Source organism: Silene latifolia, chromosome 5 (assembly GCF_048544455.1).
Source record: "Silene latifolia isolate original U9 population chromosome 5, ASM4854445v1, whole genome shotgun sequence".
In the NCBI taxonomy this organism is placed as follows: Eukaryota; Viridiplantae; Streptophyta; class Magnoliopsida; order Caryophyllales; family Caryophyllaceae; genus Silene; species Silene latifolia.
The window spans coordinates 12,875,442-12,896,816 of NC_133530.1; the positions used below are offsets into that span (position 1 = coordinate 12,875,442).

Here is a 21,375-nt window from a genome sequence, read left to right on the forward strand (position 1 = left end):
GACCGTGATCCAAATAGGATTAAATTGACATTTTTCATCATTTTAAATAAAACTAACATATCATATGCTGATATGCACTCAACAATAGACCTGGCATAATGACACGACCTGAATAACCAGACTCTACATCAAAAATCAAATTGGTTTGACCGAATGTTTATTGTTGCAAACTGTTTATTATTTATGAATAACTTAGACCTGAAAATAAGTCGAACTTGAAATAACCCAATCCAACCTAACCTGAAGCCAACAAACCCAAATTTGACCCGACTTTACATACCCACGGTTGACCAGTTTACAAGTTCTACTCAAGAATAACTTTAACATGAAATTATCTATCAAAATTGTACACATATCATGACTTTTACTATCATATCATTTTAAGATAATAACTTGTACTAACCCAATCAGGCAACGACTCGACACTAACCTGAACCAAACCCAAATATTGACCCGACACGTCTTACACCCCCAAAAACACGGCTATTATTTGAGATCACAAATTATTTTGCAAGACAGTCTCATGAACAAGACCGTTCCGTTCCAATAACAAAAGGTCAAATCCTATACTTGATTATTTTTATTTAAATTTGGGTTTGGAAGTAAGCATTAAGCCCAATACAACAAATTCTTATATGGCCCATTACCACTTGAACTCTTGAAGACTATTAAAACATCACATCTCACAAGTCACAACGGCTACTACATTCAATTTTACCAAATGGACAAAACTAACCTCCACCCTTTAAACGTAAAAAAACCATCTATTATCAAAGATAGTGGGCATTTATGTAATTTCAAATCCGATTATAACGTTCAAATAACCTCCCCACCCAAAGCTTAAATTCCCAACGGTCATATTTCCTTTTACAACTTAAAACCTTCCATTTTCTCCCCTCACTTGATCAACAATCCCAGATTACTAACATCTTCAACAACAAACAACAATCATCAAACTTCAATATCTCAGGTACGAAACCCGAAAAAAATCCCATCTTCACAGTTTCAAATTTGAGTATTATACTTCCAAAATTACTAACAATTTTGTGTTTATTATTTTGTTTGTGCAGAGCAAAATGAATGATTTGATGACAAAGTCTTTTTTAAGCTACGTCGACCTAAAAAAGGCGGCCGCAAAAGATGAAGAGAAGGACCTTGAGATGGGCATTGGTGGATCTAACTCAGACCCGAAAATGGAGGCTTTTTTGGAAGAAGCAGAAAAGGTGAAGACTGAGATGGCTTTAATTCAAGATATATTGATGACACTCGAGTCGGCGAATGAGGAGAGTAAATCACTTCACAAGCCGGAAGCTTTGAAGGCTTTAAGAGGAAAAATTAATGCTGATATTGTGTCTGTTCTTAAGAAGACTAAAGTGATTAAGGCTCGTCTCGAGCAGATGGATCGAGAAACTGCGCATAATCGCCGTCTTTCTGCTGAAATGGGTACTCCTGTTGATAGGTAATGAGGATTAATTTGGTTAAATTTCGGGTTTTCTTCTTTTTATTGTTTTAATTGGATTTGCGATTTAGGGTTTGTTCTGCTGAAATCTCCTGTTGATCGGTAACGACGATTAATTTGGGTTAAGTTTTGGGTTTTTTTATGTTTTAATTGGATTTGTGATTTAGGGTTTGTTCAGCTGAAATGGGTACTCCTGTTGATAGGGAATGTCGATTTATTGGGGTTAAATTTCGGGTATTTTTATCTTTTGATTGGATTTGTGATTTAGGGTTTGCATCAATTTTCTGTACAGAGTATTTTTTTGCAATTTTGTTTGTGATCTTTCTTGCTGTGATGTGATGAGTTACTAAATTGTGTGTGAATATAATTGTAAATCAGTTCATTTATGGGTCAAATTTTCGGTATGTGTTGGATTGAAATTGATACGGTATCATTTAGAAGTACGACTTTGTAAAACCGATCCTCTACAAGTAAGGTCATGATCAGATATAAAACCGATCCTATAAACTGCCATAGGATTATGTTTGGCTGCTAAAATTAGATTTTGAAACTGAAAACTGTCAAAATTTGTGAATTGTAGGACAAGGATTTGTGTGACAAATGGCCTAAGAAAAAAACTGAAGGAGCTAATGATGGATTTCCAAGCCCTAAGGCAGAAAATGATGTCAGAATACAAAGAAACAGTAGGAAGATGCTACTACACAGTCACAGGAGAACACCCCGACAACGAAGTCCTCGAAAAGATCATATCAAATGGAACAGATGAAGGGGAAATACTAGCGCATGCCATTCAGGAGCATGGCCGAGGCAAGGTTCTTGAGACGGTGATCGAGATCCAAGGCCGATATGATGCTGCAAAGGAAATTGAAAGGTCACTGTTGGAGCTGCATCAAGTGTTCTTAGATATGTCTCTGATGGTTGAGGCTCAAGGAGAGCAAATGGACAATATTGAGCATCATGTGATCAATGCTGCACATTATGTGAAAGACGGGTCGAAGAATTTGAAACAGGCTAAGGAGTATCAGAGAGGGTCTAGGAAGTGTATGTGTATTGGGATTATAGCACTGTTGATTTTGATTTTCGTGGTTGTGGTTCCGATTATTGCCAGTCTTAGTCACAGCTGATTTCGTTGCTGGTTTGGGGCTGTTTACTCAGAGCTCCATGTATGTTTTCGAATTTGCAGATAGTGCTACTGTGATGTTGTTAATCTCATCTTGTTGTTATATGGTTGGTAATCATTTTGTTTCAGAAACTGATGACTTTTGCAGCAATAGATTTTTAAGTAATGCTTCTTGATGAAGCCACATTATGCAGACCATCGACCATCTTTGATGGTTCTGTTTTGTAGACCTTAGCAGCAATATTAAGCAAGATCCATATTCACTAACAGTAAACTTGATAATGCTAAAAGCAGAAAGCAACTGCATAGAATAAGGTTTAACTAGGTTTTCAGCTTAATAAGGTAGAATTAGCTTCACCTTGTTATATACAAGCTGGTAATATAAGGTAGAATTAGCTTCACCATGTCCGATATTTGGCTCATTCCGTCTCAATCATTTTGTTTACCATGATTGAAATACGTTTAGAAAGAAAATAAAAGGTAACAAATGACTCAACAAGCGGTGTACTAGTAGAAGGGTTGTCTAATAGCATGTTCAAAAGGTTCTTAGAACTGGGGCCCATACCGATCATTTGTTTTTGTTTGCGAGCTGAATGTTAGGTTTGAGTACTATTTACTACAAAAACTCTGTTTTTCTATTATATGGGGCGTCAAATTGTCTTGTAGAACCAGTCACTCAAATCAATTTGACGGCCCAGATGTCTAGTAGTTATTAGTAGGTAGATGCAACTCTCGAAGAACCAGTCTCTGATTGAATCAATACGTAAGTAAAGCTACAAACATGTAACCTCACAAAGCATATTGTAGTCATAGACTCATAGGGACGCGATAGTTTTTGAGTCGTAGAGGTGGTGCCGTGGTGGTTGCGGGTTGTTGATAACGCAACGATGTAAGGATCTGTAAGCAACTAGCGTTGTCTACCCTAACTAAAAAGACTAATGTATGTAGTGTACTAGTGTAGGAAGTCTAGTAAACAAGTCAAAGAAAATCTTGTTCTGCATCTAGATAACAAGGAAATGTATGCATATGTGACCAAATCAAAGAAGAAAAGAGACAATATATTTGTAGTTATAAGAAATTTCGTGAGAGTAGTAATGTACTAGATATAGTATGTTGAAGCCTTGCCACAAATTTCTTGGCAAAACCAGCTCATTGATGTGTACTTATGTTTACATCGATCTATCATTTTAGAGTGCTTTATATGTCTAAAACATCGAATCGTCAAGTGGGCGATTAAGAGCGGAAAAAATAGGCAGGTCACAGATGATAATGTTAAAGTGAAAATTATTTGGGATATTTCACAGTATGCGCGAACTTTTCGTTTTCGGGTGTCACTTTTCGTTTTTCACAAAAAAAACTTTGACCGACGATAATTCTCGATTACGAGTTGGAAAATGGTAATTTTTTTCAAACAAATTATCTCGTCAAGGCCTTGAATTTGAAAAAAAATTCACCGCATTTTGAACTCGTAGCCGATAGTTATGGTTGGTCAAACATTTTTTAACGAATAAACTTTGACCGACCATAATTCCCGACTACGAGTTGAGACGTCGGTGAATTTTTTTCTCAAACTGAAGACATCTTAAAGACGGTCAATGTGGAAACAAAATTTATCGTATTCAATCAGAATGGCAAAGAGTTATTGACGGTCAAAGTTTTTTTGCATGAAAAGAGGAGTATATCGTAGAAAATGAAAAAGTTAAGGGGTACACGAGAGAATATCCCAAATTATTTCTGGCGCTCACAATCTAATATTCTTATTTTACCGCACTTAAAATAAGGGTTAAATAGGCAAATCTATCAACCAAAAAAGCTTTAATGTTGTACATTTTCAAATAAAATGGCCGACTCTTTCTTGTTCTACCACATTAACCAGGCCACAACATGGACCAATTATCCTATACTTTTGATAACATTAAATTGAGTTGGAAATTTCATCAAAATATCAACATCACGTAAATAATTAAATTCAAAAGACAACATGATAGACATAGTCAATATAGTACTCGAATGGTAAGAGTCAATATTGGTAATTTCCAATATGTACTAGTCCCGTAGTTTAATTGACTTGCCATGGTGCTTCCCTACTTTCTGGTCTTCCTTAAGACGACAATAACATCCGTTTCAATAGAAAACTATTAAAATATTACCATTTGATAATAATAAGACAAACTTTGTGTTATTAGTAATACTTCGTACTAATTTAAATTTATTGTACTATTAAAATGAATATTGTCTTTTTAAACTAGAATTTGTGCTTGAACTCATGCTGCGTTATTTTACCATACACTATAAACCAGTCAATAAAGTGCTTCTTTGTTGTATTGTACGTGATTATTTATCTCTCGATTTAAGGAGCAATTCCGCCCACTACATTCTCGCTAGAAACCCCTCTAAATATGGGGATGTATTAATGCCATCCACAATTTAATTCTCTTTTAACTTTTCAGTAGTTGTATTAAACTTCAAAATTTTATCTTTTATTCTTTATCAAATTCCTTACAGAAATGAACTAAATTAAAAACCAAAAAGATGTTGTCTAGGGTTTCCTAGGGCTCTGTCTAATGCTCTTGGTTTCCGTCTAAAAATCTTGGTCTCTAATCCTCTTGCTCGAGGCTTATCCTGCGATTCTATCGTGGGATTGGCGATCTGTTTGTTTTCTTTTCTTGTTTCTTTGTTTTCGTTTTGTGCAGGTGTCAAGGAAGAGGGATATGATAGGCCATCACCGGGATGGGAAGGAACCTATAGGGGAGGAGAGTTCATTTGATTGGGAGGAGGAGGTTGACACGGCAGAGGAGAAGGGCTCGTTGATACTGGTGGGTAAATTGTGGGCAACGCGATCGATCAATGTCAAAGCCGCAATCGAAACCATGACAAACCTATGGAATCCGTCGAAGCCTATACTGGGTAACGTTGTGGATGCTAAAGAAAAGACTTTCATTTTTCGCTTTGAGGCAGTGCGCGATAAAGATAGGGTTTTGGAGGGCCAACCTTGGCACTTCGATAAGTTCTTGTGGTGCTTCGCGGAACCAAACAGGAATGGTAAGCTTACTGATGTTTCGTTATTCCACTTTCCCATTTGGACAAGAATTTATGACTTACCAATTGCGGGGAGAACGTGTCCTGCTAATGCTCGTCGGCTTGGGGATTTACTGGGATCGTTTATCAATGTTGAATATGGTCCGAATGTGGAGCTCGATAGGGCGATCCGGATTCGAGTCTTATATGATATCAGAAAACCTCTGAAAGCGACAATTCCTATCCGTATGAGGGGAGGGAAGACGGTCAGCTTTGATGTTAAATACGAACGCCTCCCTACGTACTGTTATGGTTGTGGTCTGATAGGGCATGGAGAAAAAGATTGCGAAGACGGCCCTTATGAGGATGACGACCTTAAATTTGGGGAGTGGCTGCGAGCCTCACCATGGAAAGTTGTCAAAACAATTAAAGAGGGTCCGGGAAAGGCTGCTAAGAATTTGCGAAGTAGTTTTGATGCGGTCAAGAAACAAGAAGACGAGGATATCATCTCGAATATGATTGATAAATTAAAAGCCATTGCTATTGATTTTCGCACCAAGAAGAAGAGTCTCATTGAAGAAGCGGCTGGGCATGGGGAGAGGGTTGAGGGGCTGATGGGGGAAGAAGGAGGAGGGGGATGGTCCAAATCGTTGGAGGTAGTGAGGGAGCAGGCTACTCTTTTGGATATGGAGGAGGGTCAGGTGACAGGAGGGAGCCACGTTGAGTCACGTTTAGAGACTCTGGAAGGGGAGGTGATACGAGGGGAGACTGTGTTTGCTAGCACACATGGTGTGGGGGAGGATGTGTGTGAGGGAGGGGTGCTGGAAAAGGAAGGGGGGGGTGTTGAGATGGTGGGTCAGCATGGGACCTCAGCTGGGATGAGGAGTGCGTCGTGGACAAGGTTAGTGCGTCAACAGGGCACTCCTAACGCCCCTCGAACACTGACTGAGTCCAATTCGATGGTGAAGGAGTCGGGAAAGAGGATGCGGGATGAGAGTAGCGACATGGGGATTCAGAAGAAACTTAAGTGTGTTTTAGACGGGGGCGTCTTAATACCTGAGGCGGAGGTTGACGGTGGTCAACCCCGCCGGGCCCAATGAATATCCTAAGCATTAACTGTCGGGGCTTGGGCAACCCCGATGCGTCGCGTGCCCTTCGTGCTCTTGTACGAAGGGAAGCCCCGGCCATATTGTTTTTATGTGAGACAAAACTATGTGGTCGTGAGATGAGGAGGGTGAGGGAGAGGATGGAGGGGTATTTTGGGATGGAAGTTGACAGTGTGGGAAGGTCGGGGGGTCTGGCTATGCTTTGGAAGAAGGAGATCGACTGCACTTTTATGTCTGCTTCTGTACATCACATGGATTTTACAGTGAGGTGGGAGGGGAGGGATTGGAGGCTCACAGGCTTTTATGGTTGGCCAGCTGTGGCTGATCGTCATCTTTCTTGGGAGTTAATGCGTCTTTTGAGTGGGCAATCATCTTTGCCCTGGGTTTGCGTTGGCGATTTTAATGAAATTTTGTTCTCGACCGAAATGAAAGGAGGTTGCCGCCCCCAGCGGGAAATGGATAATTTCAGAGCTGCGGTGGATGACTGTCAGATGCGGGATGTTCCTTGGGAAGGGTATGCGTTTTCCTTCGATAATGGGCAAGCGGGAGATGCTAATCGACAATCCAGACTGGATAGAGCATTGTGCACGGCTCCTTGGCTCGATTTGTTTCCTTTTGCACGGCTAATTTACTTGGACCGTGAGTGGTCTGACCATGCACCGATCAAGTTAGTTCTTAATATGAAGGAGATGGGAACGAGGGCAACAAGACCGTTTCGTTTTGAGCAAATTTGGGTAGGGGAGGAGGGATGTGGGGATGCCGTGGAGAGGGGGGTTATGAGGGGGAGAGGAGACTTGGTGACTATGCTTGATGAGTGTGCTCGGGAGCTGAGGGGATGGCAGAAGCTGAATATCAATAAGATTGGAAAGGATTTGGAACGTAAAAGAAAGCAACTTGCGAATTTGAATGAAGGTGAACGGTCTGAGTCACGGGTGCACCAGCGAAGGGTTTTAGTCGCGAAAATTGCCACTCTACAAAAGCAAGAAGAACAATATTGGAGGCAAAGATCGAGAGCTTTGTGGCTTAAGGATGGGGATCGCAACACCAAGTTCTTCCACACTCGGGCAGGGGAAAGAAAGAGGAAGAATTTTATCGCGAAGCTAATTGACGATAATGGAGTTGAGCGAATTGGGGATGACGCGGTTTCGAGCGTAGCCAATGAATATTTCCATCAGCTGTTTACCACTTCGAACCCGTCTGATTTCGAGGGAGTTTTGCAGGGGATAGGTGGCCGTGTTTCGACCCAGATGAATGTAGTCCTACGGGCTGATTATAACGAAGCGGAGGTTATTGATGCCCTCAATCAAATGCACCCTTTGAAGGCGCCGGGTCCTGACGGGATGAACGGTCTGTTTTATCAGACATATTGGAGCTTGGTGGGTCCGGAGGTAGTGGGAGCTGTTTTAGCAATTCTCCGGGGTGAGCGTTCGCCACGGGATATTAATAAAACAAATATTGTTCTAATTCCAAAGAAGAAAGCTCCGGACAAAATTAGGGACTTCAGACCCATTAGTCTTTGCAATGTGGTGTATAAATTAGTTTCAAAAGTTCTCGCAAATCGTCTAAAGCCTTTTCTTGGAGATATTGTTTCTGAAAATCAAGGGGCCTTTACACCGGGAAGAGCTATATCGGATAATGTTTTAATTGCTTTTGAAGCTTTCCACTTCATGCGAAATTCGAGACAGTCGGAGGGGCATATGGCTATAAAATTAGACATGGCAAAGGCTTATGACAGAGTTGAGTGGCGATTTCTGGAAAGGGTGCTGCTAACGATGGGTTTTGATGAGCGTTGGACTGATCGGGTGATGGAATGTGTATCCACGGTTTCTTTTGCGGTGCTAATTAATGGGAAACCGTCTCGAACGTTCAGACCGACTAGGGGTTTGAGGCAAGGTGACCCCCTTTCTCCATATTTATTTATCCTTTGCGCTGAAGTTCTGTCTGATCTCATGAGGCGGGCGATTGAAAACAACGCTATTCATGGAGTTCGAATCGCAGCTGGAGCACCGGTCATATCACACCTCTTATTCGCTGACGATAGTATCTTTTTTATCAAAGCCACGGAAGAGGAGGCTGATGTGGTGAGTGGCATTCTTCGACAATATGAAAGTGCCTCAGGACAGCTGGTAAATTTGGATAAGACTACTGTTTCTTTCAGCAAGGGGGTGCCTAGGACGAAGCGAAGTAATTTGGCAAACCGTTTGGGTATAGTTGAGGTGGAGGAGCAGGAGAGATACCTAGGGTTACCTACGGTAGTGGGGCGGTCCAAGAAAGTTCTCACCAATATTCTCCGTGACAAGCTCAGCAAAAGGTTAGAAGGTTGGCGCGGGAAAATCTTGTCCAGAGCTGGTAAGGAGGTTCTTTTAAAGGCAGTTGCCAATTCACTCCCTACCTATGTTATGAGTATTTTTAAAATTCCCGTAAACTTTTGCGAGGAGCTCCGTTCCATGATGTCACGCTTCTGGTGGGGACACGAGGAGGGGAAGAGGGGTATTAGTTGGGTGGCCTGGAAGAAACTTTGTCAACCGAAAGGAATGGGGGGAATGGGTTTCCGTGATTTTAAGCTGTTTAATTTAGCGCTCTTGAGTAAGCAGGCTTGGAGGCTCACTACTGAAACTGATAGCTTATGGGCTCGGGTTATGAAAGCGCGCTACTACCCGAATGCCGAGTTCTTGTCGGCTTCTTTAGGTCACCACCCGAGCTATACGTGGAGGGGTATCCACGAGGCTAGAGCTACGCTGCTCTTGGGACTTCGACGTAGGGTGGGCAATGGCCTGGAGACCCGTGTGTGGGGGGATGCGTGGGTCTTGGGAAACCAGACTGGGAGAGTCATTTCTCCGTGTGCTGCGGGGAATGAGAGTTTGATGGTGTCGGCTTTGATGGGTGATGTTCCGGGGACTTGGAATGGAGCTTTGATCGATAGCATGTTCTTGCCGTTCGAAGGGGAGAGAATAAAAAACATAAGACTTAGCGAGAACATGGGACATGACATGTGGTTTTGGAGTGCGGAGAAAGATGGGATTCTCACTGTTCGATCTGCCTATCGGCTTTTGGCGGGTGGAACTGAGTTCTTGGAGGTGGGAGGGGCGTCTAATTGGGAGAGGGAGAAGTGGCTATGGAGCAGGCTCTGGAAAATCCCGGTATGGCCTAGAGTGAAACTCTTCTTTTGGCAGCTGTGCAGCGAAGCATTGGCGACAAGAGCAAACATTGCCACTCGAGTTCGAGGTGAGTCTTCTTTCTGTTCTCTTTGTAATTCTTCCATTGAGTCTAGTATCCATCTGTTTAGGGATTGTGTGGTTGCTCAACGGGTGTGGGAGGGGATTGATCTTCTTAGTGGGGAAGAGGCATGCGAAGGGAGCACTAGGGATTGGGTGGAAGAAAGGTGGAGGGACTTTGGCGCGCGGGAGTGTGGGTGGTTCATGGTTGGATGTTGGGCATTGTGGGAGCACCGAAACAATGTTGTTTTTAATGGTAAGGAGGTCGACCCTTTTGGTGTGGTGAAGAGGATACGAGACGTGATGGATGAGATTGAGGGTGGGGGTTTTGTGCGGAGCAGGCAGCGGGGTGATGGGATGGTGGAGGGCACGGTGGGGAAGCAGATGGGGTGGAGTGTGCCAAAGGATGGTTTCGTTAAAATCAACACGGATGCGGGAGTTCGAGAGGGTGAAGGCGTGTCTTTGGGTGTGGTATGCCGCGATGGAGGAGGGAAGGTGCTATGGGGTCTTTCGATCGTCAAGGAACAAGCGTGGGAGGTTCATGTGGCGGAGGCGGTTGCGGTCCTGGAAGCGGTTCGAGAAGCAGGGAGGAGAGGGCATGCTAAAATCATCGTCGAAAGTGATTGTATCCAAGTGGTGAATGCTCTTCGGAAGCCGGCTGCTGGCAGAAGCATCTTTTCTCTAGTTTTAGATGACATTATTGCTTTATGTAATTCTTTTACTTCTGTTGTTTGGTCGTACATTAGGCGTAGTTGTAATGGGGTGGCGCATGCTTTAGCTCATCCTTTTCCTAGAGTGGTTGGTCGAGTCGTGTGGTCAGAGGCCTTGCCTTTGGTTGCGAACGAACTTGCTTTTGCTGATTTATCGTTAATGCAGTAGAACCTCTGGGGTTCTTTTCAAAAAAAAAAAAAAAAAAAAATCCTTACAGAAATGAGTGTTTCGAAATACGGAAATATTTATATAAAGAAATCAAGGAGCTAACTCGGTAGATAGCAACATTTATAATTCGATCGTGAATATTTTATGAGTTAGACTGACCCAAGATTTCAATACGTTACGTTTCTTGTTCACATTGGCTCATTACGTATGGTATAGGGTTCATTGTCGGCATTCGACTTAATTAATTTAATAATAGTATCCCTCACGATCCGTACACATGTAACACACACTCTTTTATTTAATTAAATACTCCGTATTAAATATTCCGTCGCAAATGCGACCTTCCACCGCATTTAATTAATTTGGAATTTTGCTAAGCAAATAACGATCCGCAATATCAATTCATTACATTTTTATATGGTACAAATTGTGCATTGGTAGATTGGTAGTAATGAGTTTCAAGATAAAATCGAACAAAATCGTATGAAATTGTTAAGAGTAAATCCGTTTATTTAATCTAGTTGAATACAATGAATTTGGATAGAACAAATATTATTAATTGTTACTTTAGTAGAGGACAAAATAATACTCCCTAAAATATGAGTGAGATTCGACTTAAGGCATGTAAACCACCGGTTTTTAGATCAATGATAAAAAGTGAAAACAAAAAATTAGGAACTTACCATTATTTAACTAGGATAATACAAACATGTAATTAAACAACATAAAAAATAATATAGAATCGGTACAAATTCACATTTTATGTCTGTTATACGAATCATCCCCACTAAACTAAAAGAATAAGAAAACTCAATATTTTTCCCGCCTAAATGCATTCTCCTATAAGTAGGCCTATTTTTTTGTTATCTTAATTCACTACAATTCAATACATTATTGGGCCAACGAAAAATTCAATGTGTAAGTATAATTTTTTCGATAAAACAAGAAACTCGGTAAGCTCTAAACATTGATATTTTATATTAATACTGCCTTATTTAATAGTAATATAATTTCCATAACTATATGCGCAATCTTTGCCACAAATAAAATATTTAGTATCCTATATTTCTATACACAGAAAAGTTCTAACTCTAAACATTATAGTGTTTGTATAAAGTATAATATAGATTATAGAGTATAATTAATACAAATAAAATCTCCAAAATCTTACGATGTATAAATAAATTTTGATGTATAAATAAATTTTGCCATTTTAAATAACGTACAAAAATTAGCTATGATGTATAAATAAATTTTGACATTGAAACTGAGGTTGATTAAAGGTAAGTAAAAAAACCAACTGATAATATAAATAAAACGTGACAACTTCGCTCTTTTTAATCTTTCCATCTTATACAACTATACAAGCTAACATGTTTTAATGTCCAATATAAAAATGTGATATTACTATTTTTATTTTGTGCTTTTTTATATATTCTCTTCATAAAAAGATCTAGGATGCTATCATTATTTTTAATAATAAAAATAGGTTTACACAAAAATAACTTAATCTAAAAGTCCTTTGAATAATAAACTTTTTTTTTAATAATATTACATACTATTATAACTACAACTCATTTATGTAAAAATTTAAGCTCAATTAATTTAACCCTCACAAATGCCGTGCTAAAGCACGGGATCTCAACTAGTCTTTCATTAATTAGTACGGTACAATAATTTAGATTTGTTTTCAATAATGACACATATCTAATAAAGCAAATGAAAATTACTACGTAAAAAGATGTATTACCAACAGTTGTATAATTTCTGAGCATATTTTGAATTTTGTTTTAAAAATTATGAATTTTATTACTAAAAAGTATCTGAGTTGATTTACTTAAACATTAAGCTCAAAAAATTACAATATAACTCAAAAATATATATATTCCTTTTTTCCAAAGATTTACGTACTTAGGGGGCGTTTGGTTAATGAAAGGGGAAGGGAAAGAAAATTAGAAAGGGTAAGAGGGAGAAAGGTAATGAATTACCTAAAACTTAACTAGTTGTTTGGTTACATCAAGAAAATGAAGTGTGGTGGGTTGTGGTTTGTTTTGGTGTTCGAGTGATGGTTTAGGTGGGGTGGTGGTGGTGGTGGCGGTGGGGTGGTAGTGGGGTGGCTATGGTGGTGGTGGCGTCATGGTGGTTATGGAGGTGGTGTTGCGGAGGCGGTTTATGTGGGGTGGCTGTGGCGGTGGTTTTTGGTGGTGGTTTAGGTAGGGTGGTTGTGGTGGTGGTGGTGGTTGGGGGGGTGGCGGTTGTGGTCGTTGTGATGGTGGTGGTGGCGTCATGGTGGTTGTGGCGGTGGTGGTGTGGTGGTGGTTTAGGTAGGGTGGTGGTGGTGGTGGTGGCGGCGATGACGTCTTGTTGGTGACTGGTGTCGTGGGAGCTGTAAGTGTGGTGGTAGGTAAATGAGGTGGTTAAAGGGTAACAAGGGTAATGAAATCTCATACCTTGGGGGGTGGGGGGTAAGGAATTAGATGAATTGAAAGGTAAGGGAGGAAATTGCATTCTCTTTGTTTGTGTCAAACAAACACCAACTAAGAAAATCAATAACTTTATTTCCCTTTCTCTTTCTTATAGACCTCCAACCAAACGTCCCCTTAATTTTATTTCATGTCTTTCTGTGACAAAAAAAAAAGGAGGTCCACCCGTTGTATTTATCAATGCATAATTGTATGTAGGATGTTTTATCTTTACATATTTAGGAAACGGTCAACTAATTAGCAAGGAAGAGACAACATTGTAACACCACATCACATAAGTGCCAAAACATTGCTATCGGCGTAAGAAAAATATTGTCCTGTCCGTGTTATCATATATAATTATATATCCCCGTATCGATTAAATCTAGGGCACCCCCACAAAACTAATATGTGATTATCGCTTGGCTATATCCGGGATATATTTTTGTCTGATAAAGATATTTGTTTTAAATAATAAAACGGGTTATTATAACATATAGTCCCTTCACCCATTTGCTTTTGGGAGGTCAAAATTTCCGAACTTTGACCGTAAATAAGTTGGAGAATAAAAATTGTTAGATTATAAAACAAAAATATTTACACTTATTTTCATGAAATCTTTCACGAAAAAAAATTCAAGAAAAAAAAGTAACATATAAACTTCGAAAAACACGGTCAAAGTATCGTTTTGGAGACCGCAATAAAGCAAATGGGTGAAAATAAGTTTTTGGAGGGAGTATTCCATTAGACAATAAGGTATTCTTTTTTTTTATACGAAAATAATAATCACTATCACTATTTGCTTAAATTTACTGTAGTTTAGAGTTTACCCTAAGACGAACTCTTCAAAATCATCTTATTCAACCAAAGCCTACCCTAATAATATTCCACCAATTCAAAACTTTATTTGAAACATTAACCAATAAGACTTGGTATTGTAGTAAGCAACCCAAGAATAATATTATTCCAATTTTGACCTTATTACCCTCCACGTACCCTCTACTCCTCTAGTCCTCTAGGACCTCTACCCTTAAGTCCATTATATATAACTCAACACCCTTAACCCTTCAATCCCCCCTCTTCACCCCACTAAAAACCATATGTAGCTCCACACATAATTATCATGAGCAACATACCAAATTCCTTAATAAATTTCTCTCTATCCCTTTTTCGTCTCGCAATCTCTTCGTCCGACCCTTGGCCTTTTCCTCTATTTTACTTATAACACGATCCCAAAAAACCGCTCAGATTCCCACCAAATTACTCAATTATCCGTCGAATTCAAAATCCTATACTTTTGTTTCAAAAACACAAAAATTATTTTTTTTTTGTTGTATTTTGAAATATAATGGGTAGTGGTGATCAAAAGCATAACATGGTCAACTTTCATTTAAATTTATCATACATCCTCCACCATCATCATCATAATAATAAGAACAAGGAGGAGATCAAGGATGTGCCAAAGGGATGCATGGCAATTTTGGTAGGGCATGAAGGAGAGGAACAACTACAAAGGTTTATAATTCCAATTATGTATGTTAAACATCCTTTGTTTATGAAACTTCTTAAGGAAGCTGAAGAAGAGTATGGATTCAAGCATAAAGGACCCATAACTATTCCATGCCATGTTGAAGAATTTAGACATGTTCAAGGTTTGATTGATGAAGAACATCACATCCATCATCACCATCATCACCATCATCAACAACAACATAATCATCAACATCATCATAATAATTTCTTGTGCTTTAAGGCTTGAGATATAGAGTACTCTGTTTCAGTCATTTATTTACCTATTCAGAATAATTAATATAAAAAAAAAGTAAACAGATGACTGGAACTGGAAAAATATGTATTACAATATTTTTTGTTGCTTGGAAGATTGGGATTTGAAGATGTCCAACAATTGTTTGATGGATCTTTAAGTTTGGTTTCTTTTGGGGTATGTTATCTTTTCACAAGATAAATATTATTCTTGCAGTAATAGTTGAATATGTAGCTTGAAAATGACGATAATATGATTATGAATTTATAATAGTATAATAGTGTGATTTTTTCAACTTTTTTGTAGCTTTATATTGTTCCAAAGTTAGTTGTCAACTTGTCATTATCTTAGTGAATTACCCTTTTTGTTGTTGTAAAGTCCGTGAAATAGGAAACTTTCCAACCAATTCCTTAATAGAGCCTTAGAGGTGTTTTCTGGTGTTAAAAAGAAGGCACAAGGCTTATACGAAGGAGTACACTAGTCTCTTTATCCCGATTATTTATATCTCTTTTATTCCGTATATTCTTTGTTAGGACATCGGAGTATTTACCTTGAGAATTAGTTGGGTTGAATCATGTTATCAAAATAAACTTCATGAAAAATTAGTTTTCTTTATAGAATTCGATGAAATTTGTTTAAAAGTGTATAATTTGCCAATTTGGTGGTTACTATAAGAAGTTAATCAAATGAATTATTATTCCTTCATAAGAGGATAAAATAAGTCTGATTCTTACATTTTATCTTGATTTCTTGAGATATCGTAACTCATACTGTTTTAAAATTTTGTTTCATATTCGCAATAATATAGTACTCCCTCTGTTTCGGTCATTTGTTGTCTTATTCCATTTTTTGGTGTCTCGGGACTCAGTTAATTATTGTCTTTTCTATTTTAGTATTGTATTTTATGAGCAATTTGATATTTTACACTCAATTTGGTCCACTTGTCATCTTATAATTGGCCCCTCCTCTCTCATTGGTCTTTGTGCCAAAACCAAAAAACAACAATTGACGGGAACGGAGGGAATAGTAAGGTTTCAAAACCCTACATTTTGTTTCAACCAAATGAATACTCCGTATGTTTTGTTTTAACCAAACAACATTTAAGAATTGGAATTTACGCAATGACCTTACATCCGCCGGACATTTTATAGTCTCCCCCAAATTAAGGGTAACTTCATATGCTATGTTGTATGTGTGTGAATGCAACAAGGTGTAATAACCTGCAAGTAGAAGCAAAGTTCAAAGAAAATAGTAACGAGATGTGATCATATAAAGGACGACAATTATTTCTTGTACCATCTTTTTACTTAGGGGGCGTTTGGTTCAATAGCATGGAATGAAATGGATTGGAATATAAACCCATAATGGTATGGGGTTCTAAATCCATTCCTTTATAAACTTGTTTGGTTCAACTAAAATTTTAGAAGGGAGGAATGGAGTTAGATACCAAGGGGGGAAGTTCGGTATGGGATTCTAGGGGGTTGGAATGGAGTTAGAATCCATTGGGTATCTAACTCCATTCCAAAAGACTCCAACCAAACATTGGAATGGAGCAAATCCATTCCAATTCATTCCAAGAGAGCCAACCAAACACCCCCTTTTTTTTTTTTTTTTTTGACAGTGGCGAAAAGATGTATTACATACGGTTCAGACTCTCCGAGCCCATAATACATCCACTAATTAAAACTAAAACAATAACAATAATACAAACTAATAAACTTAAGATAGTAGGGAGTAAAACGGAATATGGATAACGAGCATTTGCACCAACTTCACCATCACAATCGGCGTCCAAAGACCGCGGCACATACGAGCCGCCGGGTGGCAATAACAAGGCGTACTTACGCTCTTGCGAAAAGAACGTAGATAAAAAGGGTGAAAAGCAAGACGAAGTCTGCCATCGGTGGAGATTACTCTCCTACGCCTTAGTAATCGTACCCATTGATCATAGGACCAACAAACCAAAAGAACGAGCACGTAGATAGATGAGAACAAGGCCCGCAGCCCAAGCTCCGTTCCACAGATCCAAAAGGCACCAACCTTGATTCCAAGATCAAGCAAGACCCAAAAGGTAACGGGGACGGGACACCCTATACCATAGAAGGGGACGCTTTCTCAAGGAGATCTTTATTGAGGAACAAGATAAGTAAATTGAATCGACTAAAACAAACATGACACTTATAACTAAAAACATGGCAAGAAAAAGACCACCACAACCACCCTACCCAACACTACAATCCGCCCCAAAATGAAAGCGCCAAATCGGACCAACACCTCGGACCAAAAACCAAGATGAACCGGAACAAACGACGAGAAAAGAGAGCCTCCCGTAAAACAACGGGATCGAACAAAATCTCCCACAATGGACCCAAACCGATACACGAAACCCAAAACAACAAAAGACGGACTACCCCGAAGCCCCAACGAACCTTAACAGGAAACCAACACACAACACCTACCACCCTTAACACCAAAAGGACCACCCCAAAGATTTGAAACACACTACAAAGCCACCCTTTACACCAACCGACTCCTCCCAGGACCACCGCCACAACGACAAACAGACTGAACAAAGAGACGACACTGACAGACATTAATGGAAAAGGAAAAGGGACCGATAGGTGGGGGGAATGGGGGGATCACCATATCTGACCCAAATCACGACCACAAAGCACGACAATACAATGCGAGGCGGATGAGTAGCTATACTCATCGATACAGGGGAACAAAACCAAGAAAACCAACCCGGAGATGGGGAAATGGGGGATCATCCCGGGAGGAAAACCAAAGACACGGAGACAGGACAAGGAGACGGGGGAGGGGGCATGCAAGACCACCAAACACCGGGAAAGGACATGCAAGACCATCAAAACCCGAGACAAGGAACGAAACCAAGCAAAGAGGAAGACCGTGCAACAACAAGGACCCAAACATCGAAGGATCGGACAAGGGAAGACAAAGGAGACCAGGAAAAAGATCCGATCACCTGCCGCGACGGAGAAAACAGAAACCCATCCGAAGAAAAGCAATCGGGTATCAAAGGGAAGGTTGTAAAAGCAAGAGATGAAGTAGGACCTCAGGAGACAGGCCAAAGAATGGCCACATCTCCGGAGAGGCAGTTTCAAAGAAGAGGGATGTAGAGGTGTAGGCGGCTAGTGGTGGATCAAGACGGAGAGTTTGGGGATTTTTAAGGGGTTTTTTTAGAGGAAATTTTAGAGAGAGATATTAGAGAGAAGTCTAAAGGTCTATACTTGCAATCATTTTTAGAATTGCCATTTTTGTGCTTTGTTGTATTTTTAATTTTAATAAACGTTGATGTAATCTTTAAGTTTGGCTTCGTTGCACTAGTTTAAACACCCCCTAAATAGTATGGAATTGCTTGATAAAAGATTAAAAGTAAATAAATAGATGGTTGACTGAATTAATGGATGCTTAGCTCATGATTATGACTTAATGGAGATCAAGGTTCGATTCCCTTTCATAATTCACAAAATCTCATTAAAGACGGGCGATATCTGTCACAAGTTTGTGACGGATACTGTTTCCTCTCACAAAATGTCCATTGAGAGGTGAGTGAGAAACACATGGGGGGTGCTGCACCTTGTCCCCTCTCCCTTTTTGTGAGAGGTCACAAGCTTGTGACGGGATTAGCCCGTCACAAGCAAGACTAGCTCTTCATAATTTAACTCAATATTGTTAGATGACTGGAAAATTTACCGTAAATATATAAAGAGAATTATAGTATAATGTCTTATCCACGAATTGAATTTGCCCTAAACTGAAGTAAATAGAAGTAAGCAAAGTTGTACTAATGTAAGCTTAACTGAGGTTGTATGTGAGCTGAAATTAAGCGGAAAATAATAAAACCTTACTAAAATATTAAAAAAAAATCTTCCACAATTTATTTTGTGTGGGTGGCTTCTTTGCTTGTCCAAAATTTGTGCAAGTGATTGGTGTTTAGTGACATGCAATTAATTTTATTCCACAAGAGTTTAGTAGGGTATTGATTGTTTGCAATGTAGCTTGGCACAAAGAGGATTTATTTAAAACATTTGTCCTGTACACCCTAAACTACCCTTCAACAAGCCAAACATATTGGGTCACATAAATTTGATTGCCATAGATAGACAACCAATTGATTGCATTTTGTGCATGTTCAATGATACAAAAGTCATGGACATAATCTTTTCTTCTCTACCACAAACCATGCCAAAGTTATGCTCAATTTCACTATAATGGAGACTAAAGAAAAGGTAATGATTTCATAACCCATGTGAGTTGGTATTGTTAAAAGGCAACATAGCATTTGTTGTAATCACTTTATTATCTTTTATTTTCATCCCAAGTTACCTTTGATTATTAGGGGTTCTATCTATCACAAATAGTATCATTCCGGAGCATTTATCTAACACTAGTGAAAGACGATGACACGACGTCTGGTAGTAGAATTAAGTTAGTGAAGTACGGAATAAGAGACCATTTTTAACTATTAAGAAATTAGAGAACACCTATGAGTCAAATGTAATAATAATATGTGTTTGTTATATACGAGTACAATTGTCTCCTCTAAGTAATGCGTAATCATAAAAATTAAAAAATTATGTCGATTAACATAAAATTTTACCGAGTAATGTATGTTCTACAACTTATTCTCTCCGACTATTTGGATTCATATGCTACTGATACCATCAAATTTTGATACATGCATAGATACAAGTAAGTTTTCAAATAAACAAGCAAAAATGTAAAGAAAAAGGTTGTAACACCGATAAAATACAAATAAGAAGTAGAACTAGAACTTACTCTATTATAAGGAATATATATTATTTCTTCTTAATTGGTCTTAAAATTAAAACTTTTTTATATAGGTAAAGAAAAAGCTTTGCAACAGCGGGAAATATTTCGAATTTATCTACTTTATTATGTTATTCCTTTGCTTTATAGTTATTTTCTTTATCAATTACATAAAAAAGAATCTTATTCCCCCTACTTAAAAGAACTCCTAGGCCATATTTCCGCAGCTACTATATGTATGTCTAAATTCATGTTGGTCTCCATATTATTGGTGCCTATAAATTGTACTCCATCCAAGATTGTAGGAACATGGACACATGGTCTCCATTTCACGGTTTTGTACGATATTTAACATGATCAAATCTTTACGTTTTATTTATTGCCTGCAAGACGAGGTTGGACCAAGGAGCAAGCAAATGACACGTCGTAGAGGCAATATAATCTGCCAGTCGTATTGTGAAGACATTATTTTAATAGTGTAACTTTTCAAAGGAGTATGACCGTCCTTGAAAAATCCTCACCTAAGTTCCTCTGGTTGCCTTCCTGTTCAAAATGAATTTATAGGAAGATAATAAGGTGTGGATCAAAGGGTAAGGAGGGTGTCAGATGAACGAAGCCTGGCTTTTGTATTAGCAACATAAACAGACCGTTCCAAATCACCCAAGATGATTTGACTAACTTGTAGATGTTTTGTCATTTGTAAGGGTGACCTTCTAATGTTAAGACAACTTACACTTGTTTACCTTAACTGTCGACAATAGTTGAAGTTGGTGTATTAATACGAGTATCCGACTGTGGGTTTTTAGTTCAGGTTAATGGACTCAGTTTAAGTGTTTTGTACTTCATCCGTCCAAAATCCCAATCATTTGTTTACCTTTAATTAAAAACACTTCTGATAAAGAATATAAAAAGTAAATAAATGATTGAGTCTGAGAGAGTAACCACTTAGGTGGTACTCATCACGACTCATGAATTCCAAAAGTTAGGTAAAACAGTAGGCAATTGTTCTTGCAAAAAACACTTTAATCAAGTAGGCACATTGTACGTACCATAACACGAGATTCAGGCCTGGATTGTGAATGGTCTGAAGAAATAAGCGTACTTGTTAGTTGTTAGAAAAGTCCGATTGTGAATGGGCTTAAAGGTGCTTTTCTTTTGGACTTGATACACAATTAAGCCCGTCTTACAATTCATCCTCATGCACATACCTCTTTTTAAGTTCAGTTTAAATTTTATATGTTCGATTTAGAAAATTAAGGGGGTGTTTGGTTCGATTATCAAAGGTATGAGGTATGAGTTTGGAATGAGTCAAACTCATACCAACTGTTTGTTTTGCGAATTTGGAGGTTTTATACTCATATTTCAAACCCATGAGGTATTAGTTTCTCATACCAAAGGAGGGGGGTGGGTATGAGATTGATACCTATAGGTATCAAATTATAATTAACAAAAATGTGAAAATAAATATTATAATATATTGAAAATGAAATATTTTATATAATTATTTGATTAAATCTTTATTTTCGTGATTTTATATGATGAAATTATTATTTAAAG

At 38.7% G+C, this 21,375-nt stretch overlaps 2 protein-coding genes across 2 annotated transcripts; both read left to right on the plus strand.

Annotated features, from left to right (window-relative positions):
• Positions 1-703: 703 nt before the first annotated feature.
• LOC141656765 (syntaxin-related protein KNOLLE-like) lies at positions 704-2,712 on the plus strand. The gene is made up of 3 exons (XM_074463812.1): positions 704-970; positions 1,071-1,459; positions 2,040-2,712. Exons 2-3 carry the CDS (start codon positions 1,077-1,079, stop codon positions 2,581-2,583), a joined length of 927 nt encoding a protein of 308 aa, XP_074319913.1. The 5' UTR covers positions 704-970; positions 1,071-1,076; the 3' UTR covers positions 2,584-2,712.
• Positions 2,713-5,143: 2,431 nt separating this feature from the next.
• Positions 5,144-10,797, plus strand: LOC141654850 (uncharacterized). The gene is made up of 3 exons (XM_074461964.1): positions 5,144-5,152; positions 5,273-6,671; positions 6,968-10,797. The coding sequence occupies exons 1-3, from the start codon at positions 5,144-5,146 to the stop codon at positions 10,795-10,797; spliced, it is 5,238 nt and encodes a 1,745-aa protein (XP_074318065.1).
• Positions 10,798-21,375: the final 10,578 nt, after the last annotated feature.